This window comes from Labeo rohita, chromosome 6, assembly GCF_022985175.1.
Source record: "Labeo rohita strain BAU-BD-2019 chromosome 6, IGBB_LRoh.1.0, whole genome shotgun sequence".
NCBI lineage: Eukaryota > Metazoa > Chordata > Actinopteri > Cypriniformes > Cyprinidae > Labeo > Labeo rohita.
In genome coordinates this window covers 35,511,821-35,532,215 of record NC_066874.1, presented here as the reverse complement: position 1 = coordinate 35,532,215, position 20,395 = coordinate 35,511,821, and the positions used below count along the sequence as shown (strand labels likewise).

General features: G+C 46.0%; 2 protein-coding genes across 4 annotated transcripts in view; one reads left to right on the top strand and one right to left on the bottom strand.

Annotated features, from left to right (window-relative positions):
- The window catches only part of kdm6al (lysine (K)-specific demethylase 6A, like), a 28,744-nt gene extending 13,158 nt beyond the window's left edge, over positions 1-15,586 (bottom strand). The window contains exons 1-17 of one of the 2 annotated variants that reach the window (XM_051112877.1): positions 15,128-15,586; positions 14,945-15,008; positions 10,365-10,473; positions 10,211-10,260; positions 9,644-9,702; positions 9,216-9,336; positions 8,547-8,601; positions 7,857-7,891; positions 7,360-7,453; positions 6,649-6,775; positions 6,456-6,554; positions 3,702-3,921; positions 3,213-3,347; positions 1,315-1,452; positions 1,146-1,223; positions 592-699; positions 25-339 (exon numbers count right to left, since the gene is read on the bottom strand). In XM_051112877.1, coding sequence (XP_050968834.1) covers positions 25-339; positions 592-699; positions 1,146-1,223; positions 1,315-1,452; positions 3,213-3,347; positions 3,702-3,921; positions 6,456-6,554; positions 6,649-6,775; positions 7,360-7,453; positions 7,857-7,891; positions 8,547-8,601; positions 9,216-9,336; positions 9,644-9,702; positions 10,211-10,260; positions 10,365-10,473; positions 14,945-15,008; positions 15,128-15,291 — 1,971 coding nt within the window. In that variant the 5' untranslated portion in view covers positions 15,292-15,586. The remainder of the gene's footprint in view (positions 1-24; positions 340-591; positions 700-1,145; positions 1,224-1,314; positions 1,453-3,212; positions 3,348-3,701; positions 3,922-6,455; positions 6,555-6,648; positions 6,776-7,359; positions 7,454-7,856; positions 7,892-8,546; positions 8,602-9,215; positions 9,337-9,643; positions 9,703-10,210; positions 10,261-10,364; positions 10,474-14,944; positions 15,009-15,127) is intronic. The other variant, XM_051112879.1, reaches the window with a different exon arrangement.
- Positions 15,587-15,680: 94 nt separating this feature from the next.
- LOC127167064 (FUN14 domain-containing protein 1-like) lies at positions 15,681-18,239 on the top strand. Of its 2 annotated transcripts, XM_051112890.1 has the most exons (5): positions 15,681-16,345; positions 16,678-16,846; positions 17,163-17,238; positions 17,319-17,447; positions 17,652-18,239. In XM_051112890.1, the coding sequence occupies exons 1-5, from the start codon at positions 16,297-16,299 to the stop codon at positions 17,727-17,729; spliced, it is 501 nt and encodes a 166-aa protein (XP_050968847.1). In that variant the 5' UTR covers positions 15,681-16,296; the 3' UTR covers positions 17,730-18,239. The 2 variants fall into 2 exon arrangements, with proteins under 2 accessions (XP_050968847.1, XP_050968846.1); XM_051112889.1 differs by lacking the exon at positions 15,681-16,345 and having other exon boundaries at positions 16,352-16,846.
- Positions 18,240-20,395: the final 2,156 nt, after the last annotated feature.

Sequence of the window (20,395 nt, the reverse complement as noted above, 5' to 3'; positions counted from 1 at the left end):
ACTATATTAAACGCAGAAGCGGACCTGAGCGGAGTTGAGATGCTGGCTCTTCCACGTGTCTCCTGGGCTTGTGCAGTTGTGAGGTAGTGCGTTGGGGTGCAGGTAAGGCACGTCTCCGTTCGCTCTGGTTCCTGGCGGGTGATTATTGCCGACTGAAGGGGGTTGCGGGCCGGTGCGCGGACCAGGACTGGGAGGCAGCGGCCCGTTGGCCAACGGCGGAGCGTTGCAAGACGGTCGCACGGCCGGGCCGCGAGGAACGGGATGAGCAGGCAGTGAGGAGTCGCCTGAGGGGCCGTTGGGGAGGGTGGGACGTATTTGCCCAGAAGAGTTTTGCCTCATCTGCAGGTAAAAATTACAACCAACTGTAAATTTTAGGGCAAAAAAAAACCAAAACAAAACAAAACAAAAAAAACCACAAGTCAAACAAACACCCTTATAAACAAAGCGTCACCACGGTCTTGAGAAGACGGGTCGCACAGAACCGCGAGTTTGAGGATTTCTGCAAGGTTCTCGGGCCAGATTCACAAAACATTCTTACGAACGAACTTTTTTTTTCTTTAGAAGGTTTCGTGAATCCTGGTTCTGATGTACCTGTTGCTGGTGCAGGTGCATGGCTGACAGCTGAGCCTCCAACTGCTCCAACATCTGCAGCTGAACAGGCTTCAGACTCGCCCGGTTGGCTCGCAACTGTTCCAGCAACTGACCGAAAGAAAAAGAGTGACCGACTGATTAAAACCACTGACAACAATCCTCAGTGTTCACCACAAAGATGGTCAACTCAATAATGGTCACAGATGTCACATCAGAAAATCAGCTTGGAAACAAAGCCATGAGAGACCGAGCAACCAACACACCAGGGGTGTCCAATCCTGCTCCTTCCAGCCGAGTTCAACTGCAGCCCTAAACAAACACACCTGAACCAGGCGATCGAAGGTCTGCGTGATCGCTAGAAGCCTCCAGGTGGGAGTGTTGGAGCTGGACTCCAGGAGCAGGATTGGACACCGCTGGTCTAAACCAACATTAAGTGTGCAAGTCAGTAGGGCCATTAAATCACAGGGCCGTCAGGACTCACACAGGGTCTCCAGTGAGCCTATAAATGAAGCTTAGCACTCACAGTCACCGTGAGAGGCTCATCATGCTCTCACCTGCAGCTTCTGAGGTGACAGGTACCAGTTTGGAGTTGGTGGCTGTGCTGAACTGTTGGTCCAAGACTCTGTAGAACTCTGTAAGGGGTAACGTGAAGACACAGAGATGCGATTACTACCGCTGTCGTTTTGTCAGCGATGTGCTGACTGGAGGAAACGGCACACAAACCTTGGCAGGGCTTGCGGTCCTCTTCCTCTTGGCTGGACTGGACTGATCGTCAGCCTGATCCAGCGGACTCACGTGGGGAGGCAGCGCCTGACCGGAGCCGTGAGCCCCACCTGATGAGCCGGGGTGAGGTTTACACGCCTGAGAGAGACCGCAAACGTGTGAAGAGATGGAATGATAGAGAGAGAGAGAGAGAGAGAGAGAGAGAGAGAGAAGGAGAACATCTACACCAGTGAAGTGGGTGTGTGCGTGTTTTAGTTTGTGATCCTGAAACAAACACTACAACACCTGCAGATGACCATAACAAACTATGTTTTTCCCCACAGCCAATCCGTGTAGAAGTTAAATAACATTCCTCTACAAAAGGCAGCGATCGGGTGAGGAATAGAGCCGTGAGGCTCAGATGTACCTCAATGCTACGAGTCGATGGCAACAGCCAACATTTAAGGCTCGAGTGAGGCCTTTTAAAGGTCTTTTGTGAAGTTCATGGGCTCAATTTGCTCAGATCACGTTCAGCTGAAAACTGTATCCACAAAGATAAAACGGTAAACAAAACCCTGTTTGATGAGCTGTATTGTTGTTAACAGAATAAAACACAAAGTGACTGACCAAAAATAGTTTAGAATAACTGGACTTAAACTACACGTACGGCATTGTTTCAATAATACGGCAATATTGACAACATTGAGAATCAAAGGAGAAGTCCACTTCCAAAACAAAGATTCACATATAATGTACTCACCCCCTTGTCATCCAAGATGTTCATGTCTTTCTTTCTTCAGTTGTAAAGAAATTATGTTTTTTGAGGAAAACATTTCAGCATTTTTCTCCATATAATGGACTGATATGGTGCCCCGATTTTGAACTTCCAAAATGTAGTTTAAATGCGGCTTCAAACGATCACAAATGCGGTTGTAAAAAATCCCAGCCGAGGAAGAAGGGTCTTATCTAGCGAAACAATTTCAAAATCGGGGCACCATATCAGTCCGTTATATGTAGAAAAATTTTTCCTCAAAAAACAATTTCTTTACGCCTGAAGAAAGACAGACATGAACATGTTGGATGACAAGGGGGTGAGTACATTATCTGTCAATCTTCGTTTTGGAAGTGGACTTCTCCTTTAATAGAGACACTAACATTCATAAGTCGGTACTGAAGACCTACTATAAGACTAGAGCCGTAAGAACATTATAAGTGTCTGAATGTGTCCTGCTGCCCCCCCCCAAAACAACAACAACAACAACAACAACAACAACAACAACAACAAAACTCTGAGAGAAAAGATGCAAAAACAAATAAAACATTTATTATGAACGAGAGCATCAGTATCAATGAGAGACAAAAACACGTCTCATTGTACTGTCATGAACACACACACGCGCACACACACACACACTCTCACTCGACTAGTAACTACTACAGCCGGACTGCGTCAGTGTTTGGTGTGGAACTGCAACACTAGAGGGCACAATGACTACAGGACTAAAAACTACAGCACAAACAACTCTGGGTGAAAAACAGCAAGATGAGCCTGTACTTGTGTTGAACCTACAGCCAATTGAGTAGACATTAAAATAAGCATCAAACTCATTTTTGACCCAGGTGTAATTGTGCAGAGCTACACTACTCAAGCTCACATACAGAAACCACGCTACTGATCGGCTCGCTGTCGAAAACAGACGCTTTCTAGATGCGTTTTAACCGAACGATTCCCAGAAAATTCTTCCAATCCTGACGTACACTTTGTTCAGTCCAATAGTTCTCGTGCCACAACGAACGATGTGGCGAGCAGGAGCGTGGTTTCACCAGATGAGCCGTGTGTGTGTGTGTGTGTGTGTGTGTGAACAGAGGGGCATTTCTAAGGGTGAGATGTCAAAGCATGTGTGTCTATCTGGTCTCACCTGCTGGCCTGTGCTCTGGACACCCTGTCTGGACGTTAGCTCTGCTGGGATTGGGAGGCTCCAGGCTTCCTCAATACTAGGAAGCATTTTACTTTTACTCTGTAGACTATTGTGTTGAAGGTTACAGAACTGAGCCTAGGATGAAAACGCGTGAAAAAGACATGTAAACAGCCATCTGAGGTCGTGCGGCGGAACAGTTCAAACAGAGAGCAGTGCGGCCTGATGCCAAACCAGTCTAGATTTAAGGGTCAAGTTGGCCTCAGCTGAATCAAGTATTTCTAGCTCCAATGACTCACGCATACAAACGAAGAATGAAGGTGAAAGAAATCTGATTGTGACACAAATTAACAGAACATATTCAGAACAAATGCGACACGTAGCGAGACCCACGTACAGAGGCCGAGCCGAGCGCCGCAGACCCGCCGGCACGCGCCGCTCTGGCGAGGGTGACGCGGCTCGGTCGGCAGGACGCGCACGCGTCGCTCTTACCTGCAGGTATTTGATGCGGGCCGCCAGCGCAGCCGTGTTGGTGCAGGCTTTGCTGCGCGTGGCGTTGATGTAGCACTTGATGGCGTCCTGCGGCTGGTTGCAGGACTCGTAGAGCGTCCCCAGATCCATCCAGGCCGCGGCGTGACTGTGATCCAGCTGCACGGCGCAGATGTACGCCTGCAACGCGTCCATGGGCTGATTCTGCTGCTGATACAGCACGCTACGAGAGCAGACGGGACATAATGCAGCAGCGTGACACAAGAACCGCGTCATCGGACACTAGGGTTGGATATCGTTTGAATTTTATCGATTCCGATTCCGCTTATCGATTCAGATTCTTAACGATTCCTAGTTCGATTCCAATAGCATAAAAAAAGTCAATTAAGTTAAGTCAAACATTTTTATTCTGTATTTTTACAAAGTTTTCTGTTGCAGATGATTAACATGAGCAAAAATTTGCAGCCTACAGAACACTTGGGCCTAAGAGAAACTATTGCTTATGAGTTTAATAACAATACCACAGCAAAAACAAATAGACTAACATAAATTCCAAACATCCAATTGTTTAAGTAAACAACTAGTAATAAATTAGCAATAGCATAAATAAATACAACCGAACAAATTGCAGGTGCAAAAATTTAAATCAAGTTTAGCTGAGTTTACTTTTCATTAATAAAATATAGATCAATCCTCATTAAAAGTTACAAAACATATTCAGTCAAGGCCCATGAATGATTTGTTGTTCTTGGGTCAACATTAACGACAGGCAGCACATTTATCAGGTTGCCGTCTCTTCAACACAGAACGCACGCGGATCTAAAAATATTGTTACGCATGCGTTTTTTCCCTCATCTGTTTACTTTAACTTTCGATTAAAAAAACGGCTGTGTTTATGATGATATACTGACTAGGGATGGGACCATAAATCATTGCATCGCGAATCGAGAAATGATTTCAGCATCAAACACAACGCAATTCTTTCTCAAATCGATTCTGAGTTTAGTTTTCAACAGCAGACGGCGCTGCTTGCGTTAGAAACAGCCGTGCTCTGCTTGTTTCCAAATCCTAACATGCACTTACACCTAAAATAATCATTTATACAATTTGAAAATGGTGTTCACAGTGGGCTGTGTTTACAATAATCTCGCGTCATAAAAGCATTCTGAGCCGAGGTGAAATGACACGACTCGGCCGAACGCACAAGTTCTCTTCAGCACTCTTCTTCATGAGCATTTGAGTGTGCGGATAAAAACTAGATTAGAGCGCCATCTGCTGTTAAAATCTAAGCTCAGAATCCATTCCAGAGAGAATGGCGATGCATTCGGAAGATCCACGAATCGATGTATTGTCCCATCCCTAACACTGACGTATTATTGTGCATACTCGACGGTAAATGTGAAAGCGAAATACGATCCGGCCCGGAAAAAACTTTTCTGCAGTGGAAATGCACGGAACCGCTGGAGAACGGACACGGGTCGGGAACCCGCACCGGGACCGCTGTTCACTGTGCTCACGCTTCAGATGTGTGCGCAAGTTCTCTCCTTTCCTGCGCTTAAATTGCTTGATTTTAAACTTGAAATCACATTAAATGTGAACGCAGGAGTCATTAAACAGAATCAAAATACACGCGTCTTATCAAACAGCCGGTTCTTGGAAATTTGGAACCGGTTCTCGATACCCAACCCTATCGGTTACTCATCCTCATGTTGTGTAATTACCGCCGTAAAAACAAAAGAACTGTGTTGGAAGAGCGATAGTACCAAAACTCATGCGCTGCACCACAAATCTTCCGAACGGGACCAACAGACCCACATTTAAGCTGGTTCAATGTGTAACATGACATCGGATCCATGCATCGCCTCTTAAAGCGACCGCGCCTAATTTACCAAACGCTGTTGGTGTCCTTAATGGTATTCCAAAACCTCACTGTTCTCGACTGACCAACTCTGTAGCTTTAGCACTGATTAAACTATATTCAATTTATATAGGGAAGAATCTACAATATTTTATATTTAATTCCTGAACACATGCAAACCCAAAAATCTGAAGCATCATTTAATTCACTTCTTTGTTCTATTAATTTATTATGCGCTTGTACTTTGTTCATTTGTTCTTATTTACTGTCTGTTCACTTGTCTTTAATGTCTGATCTTGATTATTTGTTAAGCTAGTAGTTTTTGCTGTGATGTCAAAATAGGAATTGAGTATTGGAACATTTAAGAAGCATTTAGAATTTTGCTATCACATACACTCATTAGAACACAAAATAACATGGGTCAAAAATAACTAAGCAAGTCCTTAGCGTTCAGCCTTGAACTTGCATCTGCAGAAAATGACAGTGAAATTAGTTACGTGCCGGTCAAAATGCGTAGCTTTTGTTTTTTCTGTAGACAATGAGTAACGGAAACAAAGAATTTACAACGCTGTAAAACGACAGCATACTCCCTATAACCCGAACCAGACGAGATGCGTCGACAAACTCAGCAGAACATACAGCGACTGGAATCGGGCCAGATCCTGACACACGGAATAACGGGCACGAACCGCATCCAATTGGGACGCTTTCAGCTCGAGACGCATGACGACTATAAACTGTAATTGCACGGCAAAGAGCTGAAGATTAAATTTCACCTTTAAAAAGTGACATGAGGGCGAGTAACGATGACCGAAAGGTCAATTTTACACCAACTTTTCATGTACACATCAGCAGATTTTTGTGCCATTCATTTGTCATCCGATTTGACAGATACGTACCCTATCGAGCACCACGTGTCTGCGCTGGCCTCCGATTTGTCTATGGACTGTCTGTATGAAATGAACGCATCCTGGACCTTCCCAATACTGGAGTAGCACCTGCAGAGAGCAAACACAACCACATTTGCACAAACGACGCTAATCGGGGAGCGAACGAGCGGAGCGCGTGCGCAGACGCTGGCGTGTGACCGACCTGCCGAGGAAATACCAGGACTGGCCAGAGTTCGGATCGGCTTCAAGCGATTTCTGGAGACACTGGATAGCGTAGCTGTCCTTATTAGCTTTATCTCCCAGCTGCTCCACCGTATGATGCATCCAGCCTGACAGACACAGACAGACAGACAGACAGACAGACAGACAGACAGACAGAGAGACACTTTCAGACAGACAGAATAAAACATACGCATACGGCTGACAGATGCAGAATACCTGGTGAAACTCAGCTTAACTAATGTGCGGCCTGCAACCGAAAACAATTTAGACTCGTTCCTCAGAAGCGAGCGTTCAGTGATGCGTTTACAGCAGAACAGTCAAGCACGTGTTTTTGTTAGAGCAGTTTCAAAAGCAAACAACGACCTTCTCGACTCGTAGGTGAATGAACTGCTGGTTATGCGTCACCGATGATTTCAGACAAACAGCTTTAAGGATAGCTTTGTCACGTCTCTTCCTGGTATCTGTGCACTTCTGTTGAGTTTCCAGGTTTACATGGACATGACACTTTATTCGACGGTTTACTTCAACATTTATTCCAGCACTGGACGAGCAGAGGTTTTTTTCCTCCGGGGACTGAAAGCACGGCACAGAAGCGGCCCGCAGATGTTACGAGGCACTTAAGCGCACACGAGACGAGCGAACACGGGCGCTCGTGATGTAACGTGTCCGGTCAGCGGTTGGATGTTCTTACCCAGCTGTTGTAAGGTCGCCGCCTTCACCTGCGTAGGTAAATCCTCCGTCTGCAGGAGACTCTCGTAGGCCTCTTTGGCCGCGCGGTATCTCTTCTGTAACAAAAGAAGAGCAGATAGGACATTCGTCAGCGTACGTGAACCGAGCGGTAAACGCGCCGAGCCTCACTCAGCATCTGCGAGATTGCACTCGATGGTTCGGCGACTCGGTCGCTAGCCCTCACAGCATCACAAACACAAACAAAACCCTGCACTGACGGCATTTGTTCTGAACGTGACAAATCTTTCATGTCACGTGATACTGTGGTGAACGTTCGGGAAGGAGGGATGCCTCGGCAACACCGCGGCAACCCCGCTCCTGTTGCTATGGTAACACGACCCGAACGTTAAGCTCTAACATCCCCTTCACAAACACGATCTCATGCATTACCATCAATTACAAGCAGAAAGAGTTTATATGTGCGTTCAGTGAAAGACGAGAGAGTAATGAAGGACTCACCTGGATCTCGTATAAATGCGCGATGTGAAACTGAACTACGAACACAAAAACACAAAGACAACAATTAGCAGCAGATTCAGAACAGCAAACTTTGTTTGAATGATTCTGATGAAGAAGATCCTGAAAAACATCTTTTGTCCCGTCAATGACACGCTCAGACAGAGGTGAGACGGCCCTTCACGTCCCTCTCAGCGTGTGTGTGTGTGTGTGTGTGTGAGAGAGAGGGGAACACTACGCCAGCAGCCACTGCTATTGGTGTTTCCAAGGCAACCGGCCACAGGCAACATGAATTTGAGAATAAAATGAAGTGATGACAATAACTGCTGTAAACAGAACCGTGTGTTTTCATTCAGAGTCAAAGTCAGCATTAAAAGTTAAAGGGTTTATATAAGCTATTAAAACACGCATCAAATTGTCGTCGGTGGGGTGTTTAAGCTGTTTTACGGCCCGGCAGGTGAAGATGGCTGGTCTGATCACAGAGCCATCCGCGTCTGGAGCGCACGACTGCAGTACTTTATGCTAATAGTGTGAACGCCTTCAGTGCTAGCGAGGGCCGATTTAACTAACCCTACAAATAATTCCTAATTCTGTGCTAAACTGATAACACAATCTCTAATCAGACGTGAGATGCGTTCGTTAACTCGTGTGTGTAACGGTGACATTACATGGAGATGTCGGTGCGGCACTTACTCTCAGCTTTGGACAAAGTGCAGTGATTGGAGTCGATGAGCGCCAGCTGAAAGTGCTGCAGACACACAGGAGACCAAAGCATCTCTCAATGACCTCTCACATCTCTCATTACCAGACTGACATGTTAACAATTCATGAAGACACTTTAAATGCCTTACAAAATTAAAGACTGTGTAGACCGCAGTTCATTAATGCAAATCAAAGAGTTTAAGCACAAACACATAGCAGACATGTCGAGGAAACTGAGCTACTTCTGTGACACAAATGAAACTTCAGTTCAAGATGACAGTCAAAGTACAACTATTCGTTAAAAACGAATGACACAGAATAAATAAATGGCAGACTAGAGCAAAAATTCAAATACTAAAAGCGAGTGTCTCCTGTAAAGATCAGGCCTCACATCTGAAGCACAACGGCCGCCTAGATTGACAGCAGCCGTCCAGATGCAGACCTCCATCTAAATGAGGCATTATAATTCGGCTGCAATTCTGTCAACAGACTCGCGTCATTCACATTTGTCAGGATGACTGACTGAAGCTGCCGTGATGAGTTAAACTGATGGAGTCTGTAGATGTATTCACGTAAATCGCCGAAAATCACAAACACCACTGAGAAAACTACTGCACGTACACGACACGTCTGTAAACCAGCGTGGCGATCGTGCCGTACCTTTAGGCTCGACTCGTAGTCCGTGTTGACTTTGAACATCAGGCCGAGACGCAGATGAATCTCTTTAGCGCGAGAGAAGCCGGGGTCGATGTACAGCACCTCCTGAAACGCCTTGATCGCCCTGAGAGCAAACAAATCACAATTAAAAACTCATTCCTGAACCACACAAAGACTTACCGTCACGTCAGCGTGTAACAGTGTTACCGAACGAGACCGAATCTACCGAAGGCAGGTAAACCCGTCGACGTGTGTGGATTAAAATGCGATAAATCTCCCACAATTAGCCTACATGCACACATGAACGGGCCTGAATATCACCGTGGAAACCATCCGTCCGTCCACCCCCCCCCGATGCCCATGTGAGCTCGTTAACCTCGTCACACGAGCGGCCAAAACGAGAACGACAAACGCCGTGCGCAGATACTCACCACTGAAATGCATTGTAATGGAAGTAAACCATCCCGAGGCCGTACAAAAAGGCAGCATTCTAGAGGAGGAGAGGACAGAGCGTTTGAGATTCAGTTCAGCGGAGCAAAAATAATCAGACATCCACATTCAACGAGATCGACACTCTGACCGGATCAGTCAAAGTGAAAACCACCTGAAACACTTAATGAAAACCACAGGAAGATCCTACAACAACTGTCAATCAGCACACACACACACACACACACCCCAATCACTTTTACAAAACCATCTCTGAAATCATAAGAGGAAAATCTAAGCAGAATATCCAAGTAGATCTAAGCAGAACTTATATTTAACCCTTCTTTCTCCAGTTGTTGAGTTTATAATGCTCACACACTTCATTTTTTGATGTACAGACAGCATATGCAAAATCTGTGCTCTGACAGTGTTCAGCTAGTTAACTTTAGTTCATGATCAGCTGAACTAAACAGTCTGACCACAGGACCTGAGTGAGGACTACACAATGTGCTATAAATCACACACACACACACACACACACACACTTATGTCTGACGTCGTCAGCTCACCTTCCAGTAGTCTGATTGTAAACTGTAGTACCGCTGGTACGCCGATAACGCTGCAAGACAAAAAGACATGCGTGTTACGTGATGCTCCTAAGAGGTTTTGGTCATATTAGTAGATCAGAACAGAGCATGTGGCGTGTGAAGAGCCTCTCGGCACCTTTCGGATACTCCTCCAGTAAGAGGTTGAAGTGACCCAGCTGGCAGAAGAACTCGGGATCCACTTTTCCTTCAGCTTTTAGGATGAGAGACTCATAGCAGCGAACAGCCTGTGCGAGAAACACACATTCAACGTTACCATTTCACACGCAAAAACACACACACACACACACACACACACACAAAACAAACAGAACAATAAAAGATATGAATACGTCATTCTTAAAAAGTAAAAACCTTTAAATAGTGACATTTATGTAAACACAAAGGCATTTATGTCTTAAGCAAACCTAAACAGAGAAGGCATTACATTTCACGGTTTTATTCTCATCGGAGAAGATCAGAAATTTAGTATTTCACAAGACACTAGTGAATCGGGATAACACAGACACTGTACACCATCTACAGACACTAGAAAGATCTCGAAAAAGTGATCGACATCACTGCAGCGCTCAGAGTTGACCGGTGACGTGTTTCACGTCGGCCTGTAGTAGAAACGATGTTTGTAACTCAGCATCGTCGTTCAGCGGGACTCATTTCCTTGTCAATCAAACACTCTGAGAAACTCAACGGTGTTTAGGTCACGGTCACAAACGAGATCAGCACGATCAAAACAAACTTACTTTACACAATATTTAATTCATTGGAAAAAACAGGCGGGCCTGACTCCATATTGTGTAGGTGACAGGTTAACAGGTTAGTCTTGTGTTTATCAGACATAGTGCTCAGCGGATGCTTACGATCTGAAAAATTCCGGCTGAAATAGATCAAGCCAATGTGACAAATGGAAAGAATGTGCACGTTACAGCAAAAAGACTTCAAATAAACACTAGCATTTCAATTAGGCTGACTAATGCACAAGGGTACTATGAGATAACACCTGCATTTTGTTAACCAGGTTAAAACAAGCTGCTGGTGGGTAATAGATCCGCTTCCCACCGTCTGTGACTGACACACATTTGTTCCTGTTGCTTCTCACTCAGATATCACCAAAAAAACAATCGTTATAGCACTATTTACTTGCTCTTGTGCCTTTCAAACCATGCTGATTTACTTTCTTCTGCAGAACACCGAATAAAGTCTTGAATGTTGAGAACCAAACAACAAAACCACATTGACTTATTACGCAAACTAAAACACAAAATGTCTACTTTGTGTTCTGCAGAAGAAATAAATGACTGAACGACATGAGGGAGAGTAAATGATGATGTTAGAATGCTCATTTTCGGGTGAACTGTCCCTGTAAGCAGCGAATGTGAACACGTCATGACGCCTGGCTCGCGACCCCACTGGATACAAAACTCTGCGTCCTCCGCGTCCTTTACCTACAAATGGGTGTTCAAACATCAAACCGACAACAATAACACCACCACCAGCACAGTGACACACTTCAGACAGCGAGGATCTCCAGAGGTCAGGTGGCAGAGGTGCCTTACGATCTCAAGACACGTTCTGTAGCACAGCAGTAACGAGAGAAACGCGGAGAACGACACATAGAGAGATTTTCATACGGCTGTTATTTTGGTGTGCTGACTACGGTTCTGCTCAGCACAGACACGGCAGGACGTCACCACGCAACTCGCTGATCCAACATTCCCCACGAGTCACCGGCTGACCTCAAGCTGGTTTGGCAGGACACTCGTAGAGTCCTCCTATGAGCCTGTGGACCACAAGAAAAACCTTCTGCACACACATCTGAAGCAACTGGAGCAGGTGCGCCAACAACAGAACAACGCACCAAAGCAGAGAACGGCAAGCGGCTACATGCGACGCCTTCGCGTTCAAAATCTGTTCAGCAACATTTCAACCACTCAGGTGTTCGTCAGTTCAAACAATGATACAAAACACGCTCGTCCAAACTGATGAGAATCAGGCGCACAACCAAAATATTGATCATAAATGCCACAAAAGCTGACACTGTTTAACGTTAGGGTTAGGGTTATATTTTGGTGAGCTCGTTAAGCGCTTTAGGGAGCAATGGCGAGCTAATATTTTTATTATCACCATTATCACAACCAACAATCACAGAGAAGTAGGCCTGCAGACTAATGATCCAAACCCTAAAAGAGACGCATCACAACAACACAGAGACGCTGTACAAGCAATGAGCAGCAGAACACAGGAGCGCTGCATTAGCATCTGTATGTGTGTTCACATTCTCGGCTCATTTTTGGTGCTAGCAAACTTTTGAACAGACGCCATGTGTTCCCAGTCCAATTCACATCACTATCTAAAACAGAGAGCAGGTTGAGCATTACAGTGTCATACTTCACGCAGTTCAGACATAAAGCCAACGCATGACAGCTGCTCGATCAGCATCACTGCGTTTCTCTCGCCGATCGCTCCGCATTCGAGCAGCGCCACCCGCTGCACCGGAGCGAATTCATTCAGCCCAATAAACCTTTCAGATGTGATTCGCCTCGCTCGTCTTTAATTTGGCTTTTCAAGTTCAAGGCTTTACTTCATTATCACTAACACAGAAGAGAAAAGAAGTGAGGCAACATTCAGAAAAACTGTGGTAATTTTGAATACACAGATCACACTCCCAAGCTAAATTAGACTGCCCGCATTCATGAGCACACGCTGCAGATCATAACGTTAGAAAGATTCGAGACTGAAAGCCACGAACATTGGAAGTCTTCATAAAGCGGTGCACGCGTGATTAAAATCGATAAACTGGGTTATTGATCAGGTTATTGATATGCTGCTAATAAAAGACACCAGAGTCCAACACAGAAACGCAATTCAGATCCAAAGAGGCAACAAGTCTGTTAAAATAATCAAGAGCCTGAATCACGCCAACAGCAGTAACGTACACAACACAAAACAACATTATAATCACAGACACTTCATTTGGACGGCGTTCTAGTGAACTACAACTCAACGCACAGCACAAACATCAACACGACTAGACAAACAACCCAGTCAAACAAAAACAATCGCCCAGGTTAAATCAGTTATTATAAAGACTGCAGACAGGACAATGCAACGGTGGAAACGTCTGGATGGGAAAGAGACACCTGACGACACGCTCGATACTGCCGACGACAACGATGATGATGATGATGATGATGATGATGATGAAGATGGGTGCTCGACCAGTGCGAGGCACTTGCTTAAAGGGACAGTTCACCCAAAAATAATCATTCTGTCATCATTTACTCTCCCTCATGTCATTTGATTCTACTGTGAAAGGCAAAAGAAGATATTCCGATGAATGTTTGAGCTGTTTTTGTTCATACAATGCAAAACAACATTGGATCTTTATTGCACGGACCAAAAAAACCCATCTTCTTTTGACTTCCACTGACGAACAAAAGAGTCACAGGACTGAACTGTGCCGTCAATGCTGACACCAATTAGCAGAGGTCAAGGGCCGCACATATAAAAGCAGATGTAGGACGCAAAGCGTGACAGCAGAATATGGACAAATGTGGGCGATATATAGGTCTGTCGCCACTGATGAGCAACGTAAACGCACGTATGTGTCTTGACATCACAGCGATCAACAGAAGAGAGAGAGTGCAGCAGATGGGTCTACAGCTCCAGACAGCGTGCACACGAAGCCCAGAAGCACTTGACCGGGTGCTGCGGGTTTCTAACCGGACCGGAGTCAGAAATCAGCTGCAGGACCTCATGCAGACAGCACTCAGTCTTTGTTCACTCGGTAGTGTTCACTACAGGTCGCTGCTGGACGACACAACACAACAACACAACACAGGGAGGTGTTCTCACACGAGGCCGGTTACCCACAAGCCTTCACGAAGCTCCGAACGCAAGGCAGCGGGGCTCGGCTGTAGCATGTTAGCGTGCTGCACATTCTGCAGCGTTATTCGCTTCTCTTTCTGCATTATAACGCGCTCTCACCCCTCCCCACCCCGCCATCTTGGGCCGACCCAAGCAGCCATTACCACCGCACACAAACCAACGTCTCTGAGTAAAAGTGAGGCTGGTTGTGTCTCCGAGCCACTGTTTGACAGACGCGTGTGACGGACGCCACGGGCTCGATGAGCTCAGCTCACAGTCGCTGAGGGAAATAAAGCCCGAGAGCGGCCGCACGCACGAACTCACCCTGAAATCATACGTTCAGTGATTTGAAGTGCTGTAGCTCGGCAGCCCGTCTGACACCCGACATACGAGCTACAGAATAAACACACGCACACGGCTAGGGATGCGCTGCTGAACGCGTCGCGTTTACGAGCCGGGTGAATCGCACGCGAACAGCTGCGACGCGCCTGAGCTCCAGCGACTCTGACAGAGCCCGGGCGGCCGCCGAGTTCGCCAGGTTCTCCGCGCGGACGAGATTTCTGCACGACGGTCGTGCAATCGCAGGGCAGAGACGCGGCCCGAGGCTCGTCGAGCACCGGCGGACGGGCTAAACCGAGCGCGCTAGCCCCACGGCTAGCCGCGCAGCTCTGAGGAGAAAATAAGGACGCGTCGCCGCTCGCGCAGCACTCACACCCAGGTCGCGCACAGCCTCGAGCTCGGAAACCGTGACACTCGCTGTCATTTTGCATCGCATGTGTGCGTGTGCGCTGAGAAGCGTGCGTGCGAAGCGCTGGTCCAAACGCGCATCTTTACCTTTACGAGCAGGGCCTTCATGCTGGCGCCATCTTCATGAAGCCGCTGATATCCGAACAGAGAGCTGCGAACGAGAGAGACAAACACACACGGGGCTCGGGATCAAGTCACACATCTCACAGCCAGAAACAATGAAAAGCACTGAAAAGACGCCCGCGGGCTCCGCTGAGCGGCGGTTCCGACCTGTCGATGCGGGCCAGAGTGTCGCTCTCCTGCGCGCTCAACCGCGGTGAGTCCTCCTCGGGTTCACTCGCTTTTCCCGCCGCCATTTTCTTCTCCTCATCACCAGCAGCGCTGAGGCGTCGAGCAGCAGCGGCGACGGCGAGCGACGCTCGGCACGATTTCATGGAATCGCGCCGTGAGGTCGAGGGAAGGCGAGCTCCGTGCGTCCAAAAGCCACAATAAACGCAAACTTTTTCCTGGAAAACGCGCTTCGGTTTCTAAACCCCCGTATGAAGTGAGTTGGCCCTCCAGTGGCTCGTCCTCTCACATTGTTTTGTAGGAATAAACTGTGTGCCGCTGCGGCGGCGGCGACGGGTCAATGTTTATGCGTGACTTGCGGCCCGTGCACACTTAGAAACGCTGAACGTATGAAAACAATCTCAAAGTTGTGTTCGCCACCAGATTAAAGTTGTTGTAATTGTGTCACACAGGCGAACCCACGCCGTCGCCGTCGCCACGCCCTCCCGGGCTCGGCAGCCAATCGCCGCCGAGAACGCGAGCACGTCACTGGCCTTGTCCCAAAATGTTGTGGTCCAATCCTTTAGGCAATTTCGTTTCCTGTAACGATCGCTCGAATGCGCGACCCAAAGCGGCCGAGCGTTGCGCGCGATACGTGGGAAAGGCGAGCGGCTCCGCGCGACCCCCATTCCCCGAAACAGCGGACACCGAGCGGCTCGTTTGCCTTGTTATGAAATGCAAATGGAGAGGTGTGGTTTTCATAAGATGGGGAAACTGGACTGACAGTCAGTCGTGCAGCCAGGGGTTAAGCGTTCGGCCCGATCCTTCAGCTATTCTAATGTGCTCCAGTGTCCAGTGGAACACGGCAAGCCCTACACAGAAGACTGCCACAGTTAGGACCTTAGCTACACGTCTTAAGGATCCTGGTGGCTTATGTAGGGTTGTGAGTCTCCTGCGAAATACAACGGAGACGTAAGATACGAGAACGAAACGAAATAAAGCAACACCAAGGGCGAACGTGTAAGCGCGCAAGACACATACACGTGTGTGTTTGTGAGTTCTGGCCATGAAAACGCAGTCATTATAACCGGACATACTGCATGATGTTTGAAACATTGACGTGGCTGTAGGCGGCGCAAACGCGCTCGCAGCTGTCAACATCACCTGACGCCATGACGTCACACGCAGCACCCAAAATGGCGGAACAACAACACGGCAGAGGTGAGCGAGTTTTCCGTCACACACGCATGAGAATCGAGTGTTTTACACTCCCAGGTTAAACGAGCCGGACACTGAGAACGAGCTCGTCTCAGTTTCGTCCGCGTCTCCTTCAAGCAGCGGCTGACAGACCAGTTCTGTTGGGCGAATCTCGCTAAAACACGTCACGTTCTCATCAAGTATCGTCAGATTTCATTGTTTTAATCTCGGAGTGATGAGGTTTGCGCTGCCGCACTGCGCGCCGCGAATGTTTCCCGATGAGTTCAGTTCGCTTCAGATGTGTAATAATCCTCCGTATTTGGCTTTGACCCGCCGTCCGTGTTTCCTCCCGACAGTGGCGTCTGCAGCACAGGACGATGAAGACGAGGCTTACGAGATCGTGGATCTGAGCACACACGCGCGGACGCAGCAGTGGTGGAGCGCCGTGTCCGGGAACAACTCCGGCCCCATCGCTGAGAAATATTCTGTGGCCGCTCAGATCATGATGGGTGGGATGACGGGCTGGTACTTCTACAGTTGTTCTTCATGATCCGTTCTTAAATCTCTCATTTTGGTTGTCATTGCAAACACGCAGAAACATTTGCTCGTGCTGTGAGTCCCACACTGAGATGTTTAGGTGATCACGTGGCTCTGATGAGTAACTCAAGTGCTGCTGTTGACGTTGATGATGTCACTGAATTCATGAAGCCACTTTCACCGAAAAAACTGTTACTATTGTCCACTTGCATTATCAATACATCATTTTCCTGTTTAGTACTGTAAAACTGCTTTGACACAATCTGTAGGGTGTATAAATCATCAGAGCTGACTCGGTCCGCAGGTGTGCGGGGTATCTGTTTCAGCGGGTGGGGAAGATCGCCGCCACCGCCGTCGGAGGAGGATTTCTGCTGTTACAGGCAAGAACCGAGAACCGTGCGCTCGCCCTTCCTTGCGTTACTGTGGCGCGATGTGACCCGAACGGTTTTTTGTCTTGCAGATAGCCAATCACAGCGGCTACGTCCAAGTTGACTGGAAGAAAGTGGAGAAAGATGTTAATACCGCAAAGAGACGTCTGAAGAAAAAAGCCAATAAAGCCGCACCTGAGATCAACACGTTTATTGAGGAGGTGAAGACGCTTTAAAACAGTATGAATGAGTGTGTTGTGAAGATGCTACCTTTAAACACCTTGAAAAGACTTTATAATGGATTTCCTCTGCTTCAGTAGTTTTAAAAAAAACTGCCCTTCCGTGTTCTGGAGCTCTTTTCTGCGTGTAGCAGTGCCCTCGTCTGGTTATGAATAGTTGCACTCACCAACCTCCATGTTTTTCAGGCCACTGAATTTGTGAAGAAAAACATCGTCGTTTCGAGTGGATTTGTTGGCGGCTTCCTGCTCGGCCTCGCCTCCTGAGTCGAAACGGGTTTCTGGTGATGCTGTGGAGAGCGTCTTCCCATCATGCACCTCGTGATAGGCTGGCGCTAAACCGGCCGCGTCGCCGTACGCTCAGTTAACCGGTCGTGACTTGGTGGCTTCTTCGCTCACTTAGTAGTTGTGAGTTTGATGATACGGGGTGAAAGTGAGCTTATATTCTTTACAGAAGCGTGCACTTTTTACGCCGAGAGTCGTCTGAAACACTGGGATGCTTCTGTTCGTGATTTTCATCTGTGAAAACTCAAACCGCTGCAAAATGGATGGATAATTATTATTGTCTGCTAATGCTTGTAGAGGTTCTTTGTTCACTGTGACGTTACTGTTGTATTTTCATGGCCTTAATTCAGACGTCTTGTAAAACTGTGAGATTCGTGTGCTGTTCCGGCGTCGCCGTCAGCCAGCGGATGTATATTTGTTTGTTCACTCGCTGTCTGTTTATGGGGAATGTTTACATTGTAAATAAAAGTGACTCCTGATTTGACACTTTAACATCTAGTTTCTATTGTTAATCACTGCAGTGGACATAAATAGCAGTTGTTCTTTCCAGATATTATAATGTAATTCCAGTCTTTCGATAGAGGTGTAATTAGGGTCAGAGGCTTAACTCTTTAAAGAATATACATAATACATGTGCTTATCAATTTAGTGCACTTGACAAATATTAATTTTTTTTTTTTCCACTTTGTCTTCTTCCTTATTTTACTTTACTCATTTTGCTGTCTTTCTTCTCTCCAATCTTTTCGTCCCCTTAATAATTGTTCCTGAATTTTTTTTTGATGTTGTCTACTTAGCTGCCATGCAATCATTCGCAACACAAACATTTTCATCTTAAGAATAGTATACTAGGGCTGAAACGATTCGTTTAGTCCATTTACTGTAACTACACACGGAACTATATATAGTAAATTAATGGTGGTTAGTTATGATGTCTCTAAGTTAGCTTAGCTACGTTTGGTGAAAGACTAAGTGACATTCATGTTAATTGTCTCATTCTCTCTCTGTGACACAGGAAGTTAGTGAACATCGAACGAAGAGTCTCAGCACGAGTACAAATGTGATAGAGATTTTATGCAACAGTTCATCAATAAACAAAAAGTTAATACCAAAAGACTTACGTTTTAGAAAGCATATTGCCTGTTTCTGCTCTATTTCGCCAACAAATACCCATTCCGAACACAGCCACAGCACTGTTTTGCATCTTTGAGCAACATGACGGTGTTTCGTTCTTGAATGAATCATACGTTAAATGATTCAGTTCAATCGCAATGACTCACTTACTGAACAGCGACTTGCTGCCACCTACTGGCGGTTTTGATTTCACATTTAAAGTGTCTTCATTTTGAAAATACATGCAAATATCAGTATTCAGTGTTTTGTTTTAAGTAACAAAATATTATTTATGCATTTGCAACTGCAAGTTAAATGCATTCATTACGCCTACATCTAAATGCCTCAATTTCTTGACTTCGTTTTCGGTTGTAATGTTTACCTTTTTCTAAAGTAATGTGAAACTGATTTTTGTATTTTTATTTATTTGGCATGTAAGTGCATTAAATGGGTTTAGTTTTCATGGTTATTAATGTATGAAATTTCAGCAATAAAAACAAAAAGTAAACAAATTAGTTGTTCATTTTAAGAGATCTATCTTATTTTCTCTCGCTTATTTAGTATTGCTCTTTAATAAAGAAAATGACTTCTTATCCGATTACTCGATGGAATAATCGGTAGAATACTCGTGACTAGAATAATGGATAGCTACAGCCCTATAGTATACTGAAAGCTAAATATACAGAACGTCATCACGTATTGTTGCTTTAATACGAATAGGTTTAAAAATGTATAAATTTTGAATGTACTATAATGTATGAAATGTGATTTTATCTGTCGGCAGAATATTGCAGATTTCATCTGTAGCTACTAGCGTCGAATTCAAGGTTTTGACCTTGGCCTTCAGCAGCGCCTCCGCGACCGCGCTCTCTCCTACCTCGATACGCGCCGCACGTCCAACGCGTGACAGTTCCTTCACGACGAGGCACAAACGCTTTCCAAAACCTTCAGCCTCTCCTCTCCGGAGGAATGAGCTGGCAACCTCCACACGACCTGTTAACACCATCACAACGGCTGAAGACACTTCACTAATCCACAACCATGAACAAAGACACACAACATCTGCTATTATTGATATATTCCATCAGTTCAATAAAATCGTGTTCTGTTCCACTCAAGCTTGTGAACTAAGATCAGCTTGTACTTTAAACTTGCCATTGTGCACCGCAAATATTGTTGGCTCCTATGACAAATTGCTTGTGATGTTCCTCGTTTACAAGTGGCCTTGGACAAAAGCATCTTCATCATTAAATGTAAGTGTAAATGCACATTTGAACAGCTTATGCGGTGTCTTGTGTGTGTGTGTTGAGAGTCTCATGCTCTGATAAACTGCATGTCAAAGGTGAGTTCATTAATGGATAGTTTACATTTCACCACATTTTTACTTCAAAATTCAAAAAATTGAATGTTCTCCTTGTTCTCTGTCACACCCAACCCTAACCGTAACCCATTCTGATTTCACTAAGCAGAGGTGAAGTTCAGCTCTTCATAACAACTAGAAAACACATTCTGATGCCAAACTATTATTCTAAATGTTG

Coding starts and splice junctions, on each gene's coding strand:
- LOC127167064 (XM_051112889.1), top strand. CDS start 16,557: ATGAGGTTTGCGCTGCCGCACTGCGCGCCGCGAATGTTTCCCGATGAG. Junction 16,847..17,162: donor ATGGGTGGGATGACGGGCTG/GTACTTCTACAG, acceptor CTCGGTCCGCAG/GTGTGCGGGGTATCTGTTTC. Junction 17,448..17,651: donor TCAACACGTTTATTGAGGAG/GTGAAGACGCTT, acceptor CATGTTTTTCAG/GCCACTGAATTTGTGAAGAA.